The sequence below is a fragment of the Penicillium subrubescens genome (assembly GCF_028828155.1).
Source record: "Penicillium subrubescens strain IBT 31985 chromosome Unknown utg000007l_segment0_segment0, whole genome shotgun sequence".
Lineage (NCBI taxonomy): Eukaryota > Fungi > Ascomycota > Eurotiomycetes > Eurotiales > Aspergillaceae > Penicillium > Penicillium subrubescens.
The window spans coordinates 2,185,206-2,196,498 of NW_026643157.1; the positions used below are offsets into that span (position 1 = coordinate 2,185,206).

Genomic DNA, 11,293 nt, shown 5'->3' on the forward strand with positions numbered 1-11,293 from the left:
GGATAAGACGGCGCTACTACTTTTTGACTGGTCCTTACTATATCTACATGCATACACTATGTATTTAGTTTCCAAGACGGTTCGAAATCAGATTCACTAGTTGATAGAATACCCAGCTCGGGCGGGAATCACGGAACATTAATTAACTAACTAGTTGACTGGGTACAACCCTAGTTAGCTATCTATTGTTACTAACCCTGATTCAATCACCTGCATCTAAGGCTACAGTGCTACCTAAGTGGCTACCTGTCCATATCGCAATCAATCATCTTTCATTGTCCCCCCTTGAGGATATCAACGCTCCAACCAGACCAAATTCCTCCTCATGAGTGAAACGACAGAGCAAGTTCACATCGCACTCGACAACACGGGCCACGGTCCGCTCCGAGTCCTAGGGTTCGCAGACATCCCGGTCCACTATGAACTCCCTTCCAACGCCCGTTTTGCGCACGGAGTGGTGAAGTGGCGACAGGCCCCCGCAGTCACGGCCCGCGAGCTAACCATGGTCGCCGTGATGAACCATCTCACTGATCGGCCTGCGTGGTATATGAAGATTTTCGACGATGGAGGTTGTCGCGGAATGGAAACAAGAGACCTTTGACACAACCCCACTGATGAGCGAAAAGGCGTGGAAATGGTGCGTTAAAGAGCTGCGCGATAAAGCGGTTTATCTCTGCGAAAATCGCCAGATCCATATTCGTGTCACTTAATACTAGATCCTGCGTGTGCAAAGCAGATACGGAGACTCTCAACTCTCTCAGTGCTGCGTTTAGAGGGTCCGTTCCGGCTGTATTGGCGGAGCAGCAGGAACGACGGATCTTAGATTGGCTGTCCGAAACCGTGTTGATTGTGGTTGACCCGTTGTTATTTCCCTTGGTTTATGCCGAAGCCTGGTCTTGACGGAAGGAGGACAAGTGGACCTCGACAACGTGCTGGGCTCCTATCGAGATGTGAAGGTTACGCCCAAGCCTTACGATCGACGGACTAATTCCCAGTACTTGCAGGGGAAAATAGAGAGATTAGGCAGTCCATGCTGGGGTATCGGCCCTCCCCATGGTGACAAGTCCAAGTTCTACCACTGGAGTTCCAACTACCAATACCTTCCATGCGAGGTGGAATTTCTCCACGACTTCGGGACGGAGGTGCAGATCACCTCGTACATCAACAACCTGCACCCGGCACCTAAGGGTCTATACCAGACCATTGAGAAACTCATCTCCATAACAATAAAGCCATAGAATGATTGTTTGGTGAAGGGACAGAGTGGCTGGGATAATGAAGACAATCAGGGGCAGTTGTGGCCGGTTCCCCTACGAATCATCACCTACGGGGCCGAATAGGAGAATGAGTTTCCCGAATAGGCGCTCGCCTTCAGAGTACCCACCAAATACAGGAGAAAAATGTACCACGAATTCCAAGAAGCGCTACAGAGCAACAAGGATGACCAAACGAGGAAGGGTAGAAGAAAGCACCGCCACGCGCAAGGGCAGCTCTATGGGCTATGAGACGTGCCAGACAACCTAGACAAGAAGCTGCCTCCGCCGGACTCGGACCTCTGGAAAAGAGCCAAGGAGTATCTAGAACTCCCAGAGGACGGCTCAAAAAGCCCTATCGCGGCCCTAGATGACTGGATGGAGGATGACTCCAAGCCGTAGCGGAGCATTGAACAGAAATTAAAGCGTCTGCTACGCTTCAAACATCCAGAACCGGGAACCGCTTTTTCGTACGAGGAGTGGAAGACCAATCGACCCAACGATAAAGCCATCATCGACATCGTTCGTCACCGAAATGACCGGCATCCGAACCAGCGGTCCTTCGAGCCTCTTACTCCTCCACACACCCCCTACACGATCTCTCTCCAAGACACCTTCCGCAAGCAAGGCCTGCAAATCACGGTGGAGATGGAGAACGTCGAACTCACCCCCCAGAATCCCACATACACCAACGACTCTTGGCAGCTCGACGGCCAACTAAACGAACACATCGCCGCCGTCGCCGTTTTCGCCTACGACGTTTCAAACACCACCTTCCCCAAGATCTCATTCCGACAGAACACGACCCTCTTTGGAGACTTCTACCAAATCGCCGAGGAACTATATACCACAAGGGACTATGATCCCCGCACTTTACGAGCCCACCGATGTGGCAAAAATTACGCGGAAGAGCTCTGGGCAGTAGGAAGTATTCTGGGATTCGAGAACGCTTTTCACCTCCCCAGCGATTATCACGGGATGTTATCATACCAGGACATCGGGTCCGTCGTAACTCCACAAGGTCGATTAATCACGTTTCCAAGCGTGTTGGAGTACCGGGTCGAACCGTTTCAGCTGATGGATGCGACTCTCCCCGGGCATTATCGCTCAATCAAGATGTATCTGATTGATCCACACTACCGCATATGTTCGACTCGAAATGTGCCGCCACAGCAGCATCACTGGTGGACGCAGGAAGCGGGTAAGGCTCTTGCTACGGCGGGACTGCCTCGTGAACTCGTGGATGAGATCTTCCGTAGAACAGATGACTGGCCGATGTGAATGGAGGAGGCGGCACAACACCGTCGGAATCTGATCAAAGAGCATACCTGGAACGAGGCGTCAAGGTTTAGGCGGATGCCTGGTCCAGGATTTTGATACCAAACAGTGACATGTTCATTGAGCGTAGATAGAGCGAATTTGCCCAATAGAGAATATTTCACGTTCTACACCACATACCAGGGGATGTTCAATACAATTCGCACAACCGGGTCCTGCCCGGGTCCTGCTATATTTGCCCTTTCCAATGCTCTTGAAAGAAAGGTCGAGTTGCTTTTATAGATCATTTTTCATAACCTACTTAAAAAAAGATATCTCTTATATCTCAACCCTTTAGCGACGTATATCCTCGTAAATGTTCCCCCTCTTCCCACCCTCCCTTCACGCGGGGGATATTTTCACATGCCGAACCGAACGTCTTGAAACGGTTCACAATGGTCAATGATGGTATTCGCACCGAGACAACCGCGCTACAAAGGCATATAAATATCAGAAAGGCATAGATGTCGATCTTGTGGACTGTTGGGATCGGTTTTTGAAGCAGACAAAAAAGTCAATGATAGCGACTGGTCATAATTTTGTTGTCAATATGGCGATGACGGAGATGCGTACTAGATGGGCGCACGATTTGGAGCTCCGCAATGCACTGAAAGAGCTGGAGAACCACGTGGGGGAAATTTACATGAATGATCTCAAGCCCGAGAGACTCACTTAGTCTGCAGATAGGGACCTTCTACAGCATATTTTATAATGGCTTAGGGAATGTTAGACTGAATCCACGGATGACACATCTGCAAATTTAAGATTCAGGATCGGACTTGTTATTTTGTTCAATATTCAGCAGGATTTAATTAGATCGACTATCTTAGGCGGTAGATTTCTGAAGCTCAATATATTCAGACTCCGTAACAGGTTTTTCTCTCGGAAGTTCGGGATAGCAAAAGCGGGAGTAAAAATTGTAGTTGGACGGGCAAAGGAAGACGTCTTGCTCCTCAACTATCGAACAATACCCGTCAGTATAAATGACCCTCCCTAGGCGTTCCCAGCCCTAGTCTCCCTATTGTTGTTCTCTAGTAGTGAGATCCTTACAAGATAAAGTAAATCGGAAGAAATCTTCTAGGCAAATCCTAAGCGAACCATCATAGTGCTCAGAACACTCATTTTCCGGGTTATTTGGATTAAAATCACAGTCGATCACGTTAACATACCTAACTAGGCCGATTCCTGGCTCCGAGCTCGCTAAAATTGACCGGATCGCACGGCTATCTAAAAACAGGCAGTAGTCAAACCGAGGTATTCCGAGAAGAAGATCGAACCCCCGCTCTTTAACCCACTGGATATATCGTTTGCGAATAAAGGCTACTGAGGCGCCTTCTAAGTTCGGACCCTGAACAACTATATTTCGATAGCCCTCGTGAATAAGTCGTGGATATTAGGCCGACACTAAAACTGTCCCCGCTACTAGTCAATAGGCCAATCTATATTAGCGTAGCAGTACCGATCAAGCTTCTCAATCGCAGCCGCCTAGTCTTAATCATAAGTACCTATAAAGCTCGCGCGATGTATAATATACCCCTACAGCTAACCTCTAGTTTTAGTAGACTGAAACAGGAAGAATCAAGGAACCTAGTCTTTCCAGGCGTTATCCTATCCTAGCTTTTGCTTGACTCGACTGCTTCTCATTCGCGGGGTTTCATCGGGTGGAAATTCTGATGAGCGCCACGGCTCAGCAGCCCACGAGTCGTCATAGAAGACATTCATATTTTCAGACATGACACCCTAGCTTAGCGCTCAAGGTTGAAAATAAATCAAAAAATAAAAATAATAATGTTGGGAGGGTAGAGGTACGATAGTATGGGTACACTGAAAAGATTGACATGCGAAGAAGCTAGAATACCTACAGGGCGAACAGAGTCTAAATACTAAGAGTGGGTCCCGCCCCGCCCACTTGGCGATCACGTGACCTCATACTGTCATCCCACCGGGGTGCCCGGCGGGGGCCCTCCCCTTGGCTGGCTAATCTCGCAGTCGGCGCCCCGTTTCGCTTGGCTAACATTTGGCAATCCTTGTTTCCTTCCGTTTTGGTTCTCATCCCGTCGCCGCTTTTGCTCGTTGAATATCTAGAATTAAGTACGATAGACTGCTCAGTGATCGTTACGTGATCAAGTTGATTGGGCACTCATTGGACCTGATTTGAGCAAAACTGCACACTAAGCCTGACCTGAGTAAAGAAATGGTATTTCAATATCCGTTAAAATTGAAGGAACCGGCAGACTAGAGCTAATAACAAAGTAGAAACGGGATGCGGTCCTTGATTATTTCTGCCCCTGCTTTAACCGCTATTCTTTGACACCAGGGCAGTTATAAATCCTTGAGTACTCTACAAGTAGATATCCTCGTGACCATTCCCGTGTGTTGGAACGTGGGGCTAGCTTACCTGATTTCCACTGGGGCTGAGAAGGGTGAACATATAGTCAGACTTAAGGTGCGCGACCCGGGTGAAATGCATTTCTCCGCTTTGGCCTAACCCACCCTGAATATAAGTAGACCTCATCGGATCTGAATCAAGTTGACCAAAAGGCCATTTTCCCACGTATAGACGGGTACCGACTGCCCAGCTTGTTCAATTTTTTCTGGGCAAAGCAAGTTTCACTGAAGTGCCACTATGACCGCTGAACGGTATTCCCCAGCTCAGGACGTAGTCGCAGCCAGAATTTCATTCATTGACAACGACAAAGACTTCATCAACGAGAAGCCCTACATGTCCTTATTGCCAAGCGATGGAACATTCCCAACGACAAATTGTACCTTTTCATCTAGCCACACGGTCCCTATCATTGACATGCGTCCGAATTTGCCTCTCCTGTCGCTAGACGATCACGGATTCTTCATCCTGCCCCACCCGCTTCGATTCCCTAACCTCATTACAACAGCAATAGGAAAAAAACACCCCCGAAGGATCTTCTTACCTACGTTCAAGAGGTCACTGATATTACAAAGACTCTTCTGGGCGCCGAGAAGGCGATTTGTATTGACTGGAGAGTATGTGGACCCGTAGCCTCTGTTGGTCAATCGTCTTCTAGTCTTCTACCGTTATGTCAGTTGACGGTTTGGTCTATTTTGTAACCCTTATTATAGTTCCGAAAAGCATCCCCAGAGGATTCTATCGACCTATGTGAGGACAAGAGTTATGCCAGAGACCTACCCATTGAACCGGCCTACAAAGCTCACTCAGGTATGTATGAGCATGACTTTGGGCCTCCCACACGCAAGCATGCCTGACGCCCTCTTTTCGCAGATTTGTCTCCCCAGGGCGGCTGGATGACGCTAAGAGCGTACCTGTCGGCATCTGAGCTTGCCATGGTCGAAAGTAAAGAATGGAGAGCTAGGGTGATCAAGTAAGTCCATTGACGAGAGTCTTCTGCCCGACACAATTCTGAGAATATTTGCTATGCCTAGTTGCTGGCGCCCGTTGGTGCCAGTGGTCAATGACTGTCCACTTGCTTACTGCCGGCCGAGCACTGTTCTTGCAGAGGACTGTATCCTTTACGACAGAGTTGATGGTAGCACTGGCGGAGAAGGGACCTTTCTAAAGCGAAGTGACAAGCACGAATGGCAGTGGGTTTCAAAACAGACATCGGATGAACTTAGCTTGTTCCAGAGTTGGGATTCTTCTGATCAGAACTTCCGAGGTAAGCCGGGAATTATACTGGACTTCTAAACCTCCCATGATGGCATTTTGGGGTCTCTTACTCACATTCTGATCTCTTAGGTCTCACATTTCATGCCGCGTTCCAGCACCCAAATTGGGATGGGGTCGGACTTAATCGAGAGAGCCTCGAGCTCCGCATCATTGTACTGTCTAAGATACAGCCAGACGGTCGAGTAATGAGGAAGTGAAAGGGGGGGGGGGGGGGGGGGGTGTCAAGTAATGGACTTTTAGAAGTGTTTAAGGCGAATCAAGGTACTATGTTGTCTGTATACAACAGTACGAATGGCTTAGAAGAGCAATGCGTGAGTTGAAGTTAAAGAGTACTATCTGTCCCTACCCACCAGGTTTCAGCGCCTGTCTTGATAGCTCAACCTGGGCCGCTGCTAGCCCAACCTGGGCCAGGGCTATGACAAGGTTCAAGGCTCCTAGGATCACAACGGCCCAAAATGTGTACCATCGAAGAATATCCCTTTTGTCCTTCCAAAGGGACGAGATCCGGTTAGGCTGGATGCTATCGATGAAATTTTCGAGATGCAAGAGGCGGGCCGAAAATATTGGAAAATCAGAGGTCGCATAAAAGGTTTCACGGATGGGAAATGGAGGGTTCTTAGAGTATTCCTGATACCAGTATCGCACCTGCGCTAGGCAGAGTGCATCAAGCTCACGATCGAACAGGTCTCCCAGCAAGCTTCTTCGAAGGGTGTTACGGTAGAGCTTGCGTGCGTTGCGGTCAAAGAGCACGAGGGCTTTGTAAGAGATCAATATCTCTTGTATCAGCCCATTTGCCGAGAACCCAGGTGGCTTTGTGTGCTCGTCATACCAGTTCGCCAATAGCCTGTGACTGTTAGCAGGAGGCTCTAGGCTTAGAGTGTTACGAGTTCTTACTTCTGTAGGACTGAAGAGTCGGGCGCATGTTGATAGCATAGACTCGGATACCGAAATATTTTGAGAACGGGAACAACATTTCCGGAAATTGTATCAAAGCGCGCCGGGTCGAAGTCGAGATGGCTACTTAGGGAGCTGGTCCATTCAATCTTGATCCCGCCGATTCGCTCTAGGCTAGAGACATTGATACTCGCGACTTGGAGTGTCTCGGAAATGGCCCCTTTAGCTTCTCGATTGCCAAAGCCCCTTTGGTTGCTCTCGAGCTGGTCCGGTCGCCGTGTAGGAAGAAGGTCTCCAAAATGACGAATCATCTCAACAATTGGTCTGCTAGTGAGAGTCGAACTGACAGTGGATGTCTCGAAACAGGTCGCAAGTTCGGTTTTGATGGCAAGAGTACCGTCAGGTGAGGATGAAGAGGATGTTACGGGATCGAACAGATTCGTTATCCATCCAATTGCCATGAATATCAAACCCGCACGGCTCAAGCGTTGGCCGGCATCCTCTTCGGTATCTCCCAAAAACACATTTTCTCGAACCAGCTGGTTGTCGATAAAAATGATAGAGACGTCGGCATCTGTTCTAAGGATGTTGGCAATTGACACGAGTGCTTGTACAATTCTGGAAATGATGTTCTGGCTCGGAAAGAAGTCCGGATTCAAGTGTTGCAAGAATCTCCCCTGAACGTCGCCAGTCGCAGCTCTTGAGATCAAGTGTGACAGAACTAATGCTGAGTCTTTTTCATGACCGAAAGGGCATCCGGAGATGGCTCTTGTTAGCCCTACCCAGTCCGGAGAGACAGCAGGCAACTCCTTGACCGCGCTGACGCTCGTGAAATTATCGTTATTGGGTGCTTCGACCTTCATCGCTGCAGAGACTAGGTGTATTAGCAATGGCCTACTTGAGGGCGTTAGTTTACGTAGGAGAAGCGAAATATATTAAGCAACCGCAGTTATGGGCTAAACCGGGTAAGGTCGATCTGTTGCGGGCGGTACCTCGTTCTTTGTTTGGCCAAGTCTATACGTACTGGCAAGAAGCTGATCAGGGGCTACTTCACAAGGGGCCTCTGCTCTTGGTTAGACACATAAAAGCTCTTTACAGCGACGAGGGAACCAAACGCGGTCCCAAAGGTAGGGATTATTAAGGACCTAGCAGAGCAGGCTGTAACTACCACGAGGGCAAAGGAAAAAAATGACGCTGTTGAAGATAGGATAGCCTCCTATTATTGGAAGCCTCGTCGACAGTCAAGGAGAGACATACGAGCGGCCACTCCCTGGGTGAATTAATTTCAGCCGCCGAAGGGCTGCAACTTGTCATAGGTCGTGTCTGTGCTCTTGCGCCCCGGGAACCCAACAAACTGGCGGGTTCACAGTGGTGCTGCTCAGCCTCGTTTCACCCGGGTGTGGAAAAAGCAGCGTGTCGCTCGGCATGCATATATAACTCACTAATATTGATCTGCATGCAGAGACAGTATGCCCATCACACCTCTCGGGCAGACCATTGTGCATAAACTGGGTACATTACAGTGACCTGGTGATTACATGCGACCATATCCCTGTCCCCCGATCGTTACCCCCTCCCGAAGAACTTCAGCCGCTTCCCCTCTCACTTCTGTCACTCTAAGAAGGTTTGGTAATACTCGGTGGAAGCTCGAAGCGGCATGTGCCTTTCTTGGTTTGCTTCTCTGGCTATTTACTGTCTGACGTTAGTCTAGCTGATATCGATTTGCTATCACCGGTCGCGCTGACCTCGAATTTTAGCATCCTTCCGATGGCCTTCCGACCCTTTTTTGTTTTTCTTCTGAAGCTCATCCCCTTTGCATTAGCGTTTGTTGTTACCTACAAGGTAATCATGAGACGATGGATGGAACAGTCCTCCTCTGAGGGTCTCATGCGCACCTTGGGGGCAAATAGTGGGAAGGTCGTAGATGTTCTTACAATTGATGCCAAAGGCTTACAGAGGTCTTTCGAACGTGGCGACGTAACGAGCCTTGACCTCGTCAAACAATATCTGGCCCAAATCCAGCGACATGATAGCAAGCTTCACGCCATGATTCAGATGACACCGAACGACCTGCTTGAGGCCAGAGCCAAACTGCTTGACCAGGAGCGAGCCGCTGGCAAGACACGCGGGCCACTGCACGGAATTCCCATTATTATCAAGGTGAGCAGGCTCCCTGACGTATCCTCCTCCACTGCCTGTCTTATATCACTAGGATAACGTTGCCACTCACCCAAACTTCGGACTCCCGACCAGTGCCGGAAGCTTTGCGCTGTTGAGCTCCAAGCCTCGAAACAACGCGAAGATTATTGATCAAGTATGTTTGATGGTTGCCCAGGGGCAGGGAAACGAATAGAACTGAGGCAGATGCTAACAACTGCCCAGTTGATCGCTGCGGGCCTCATAATCTTGGGGAAGTCCAATTTGAGCGTGAGTATCTATATCCCGAGCATTGGTATTTGTCTCGTCTATCTCCTAATCTTGGTTTAGGAATTTGCCAATTCCCGGTAAATGGCCACCTTACTCTCTCTATCCTTGCCTTAACCTCACCAGGAATTGCATGGTTCTAAAAATGAAACAGAGGCTCCAATATGCCAAGTGGCTGGTCCGCTGTCGGCGACCAGACTCAATCCGCTTATGTCCGTGGAGGAGTTGACCCGGATGACTCTAAGGATGGCCACTCTGTAAGCTTTTCTGCTCATCTAGTACAATACGGGGCAACTAAAAATGCTAACAATTCCCAAGAGCCCCTCCGGCTCTTCTTCGGGTTCCGCTGTAGGCGTTTCAGCTGGATACGCGCCGCTTGCAATTGGCACTGAGACAGACGGGTCGCTTGTTTGTCCTGCTGGTCGAGCGGCTCTGTACACCATCAAACCGACAATCGGCCTCGTTCCCCAAGAGGGCATTGTGCCTATTTCCAGCCACTTCGACTCGGCTGGACCCATGACCAAGTCTACTTACGACCTGGCCGCTCTTCTGGATGTTCTTGCCTCGAGGGATCCCTCGGAGTCTTTCACAGCTAATCTTACTGGGTCATGGTCTGACATTTCAGTGGCAGTCCTCGACCCTGAACAATGGAGGTTTCCTGCAGCATGGGTCAAACCCGTTGACGGAGCTGAGGCTCAGATAGTACGTGAACCACTCACGTCTCTGTTTGTTTAGTTGATAGCAGGTGACGGCTGATACGATACACCAACAGATTCGGGAGATCCGTGAAGCATACGACATCATTAAGTCCAAGGCAAAGAAGTTTGTCGACAACGTTGACTTGATCTCGCCTGACGAGTTCACTGTTGATGGCGAGAACAGCGAAGAGGTGATCACGCGTGCGTCTTTCTTGGGAATGCTTGACACGACCTGTGAAACTGATTCTTTTTCCAGTGGCCGATATGAAACGAAGTCTCACAGCCTATCTTGAAGGCCTTGAAGAGAGTGAAGTGCGGTCCCTCGCGGACCTGATTGAATACAATATCCAACATGCCGACGTAGAAATGCCACCACGTATGCATATCCTGACTTCTGACAACTCCTCTCACGCAGTCATATGTTTGGCTTACAATGCGCTCAGACCATCCAAGGCAAGACACCTTCATCAAGTCACAGAATCAGAACACATCACCAGAGGAGTACGAACGCCACCTGGCACATCTCAGACGAGTAGCAAGAGAGGAAGGAGTGGAACGAGTACTCACGACCTACGGCGTCGATGTCATCATCGGACCTACGGACAGTGGTCTCACATCTATGGCAACAGGTGGAGGTAAGTAAGATCCGGATAGTCCAGGTGGGAACGAAAGGAAACAACTTTTTCCTACTTGCTAACCTGACTGCAACTGAAAGGATACCCACTCTGCGCGATGCCACTAGGATATCTGGAATACAACGGTCGACCTTTTTCAGTTTCAGCCATTGCAAGAAAAAACCAGGACGATCTCTTGGTGAAAGTTATGAGTGCCTGGGAAGCCACATTCCCCCAACGGAAGCCACCTCCACAGCTAGCCAATTTGTCCTAGGCCCGTTTTGATTGCAATTATCGAAACTTGAGACAAATGAGGTAATCCCACTTCTCCCTCTCGTCGTCCGACTTTGTATACTCACCAGTTTCGATCAGAGTCTGGTAAATGCCGTCGGCCTCCTGGCTCAAGGCGCTCGCTTTATCGACATCCCC

General features: G+C 49.3%; 4 protein-coding genes across 4 annotated transcripts; 3 read left to right on the forward strand and 1 right to left on the reverse strand.

The window, feature by feature from the left end:
- Window positions 1–325: 325 nt before the first annotated feature.
- Window positions 326–2,534, forward strand: N7473_010564 (uncharacterized protein; the record flags this gene model as incomplete). Its single annotated transcript, XM_057156503.1, has 3 exons — window positions 326–543; window positions 890–1,188; window positions 1,705–2,534. The coding sequence occupies 3 exons, from the start codon at window positions 326–328 to the stop codon at window positions 2,532–2,534; spliced, it is 1,347 nt and encodes a 448-aa protein (XP_057005158.1).
- Window positions 2,535–5,196: 2,662 nt separating this feature from the next.
- N7473_010565 (uncharacterized protein) lies at window positions 5,197–6,431 on the forward strand (the record flags this gene model as incomplete). Its single annotated transcript, XM_057156504.1, has 6 exons — window positions 5,197–5,396; window positions 5,465–5,573; window positions 5,670–5,766; window positions 5,830–5,929; window positions 5,991–6,223; window positions 6,304–6,431. 6 exons carry the CDS (start codon window positions 5,197–5,199, stop codon window positions 6,429–6,431), a joined length of 867 nt encoding a protein of 288 aa, XP_057005159.1.
- A 145-nt stretch (window positions 6,432–6,576) lies between these two features.
- N7473_010566 (uncharacterized protein) lies at window positions 6,577–7,991 on the reverse strand (the record flags this gene model as incomplete). The annotated part of the gene is made up of 2 exons (XM_057156505.1): window positions 6,577–7,078; window positions 7,129–7,991. The coding sequence occupies 2 exons, from the start codon at window positions 7,989–7,991 to the stop codon at window positions 6,577–6,579; spliced, it is 1,365 nt and encodes a 454-aa protein (XP_057005160.1).
- Window positions 7,992–8,785: 794 nt separating this feature from the next.
- On the forward strand, window positions 8,786–11,138 carry N7473_010567 (uncharacterized protein; the record flags this gene model as incomplete). Its single annotated transcript, XM_057156506.1, has 11 exons — window positions 8,786–8,829; window positions 8,886–9,288; window positions 9,341–9,442; window positions 9,511–9,555; window positions 9,616–9,632; window positions 9,707–9,809; window positions 9,871–10,254; window positions 10,325–10,451; window positions 10,507–10,626; window positions 10,694–10,885; window positions 10,966–11,138. The coding sequence occupies 11 exons, from the start codon at window positions 8,786–8,788 to the stop codon at window positions 11,136–11,138; spliced, it is 1,710 nt and encodes a 569-aa protein (XP_057005161.1).
- Between the last annotated feature and the right edge of the window lie 155 nt (window positions 11,139–11,293).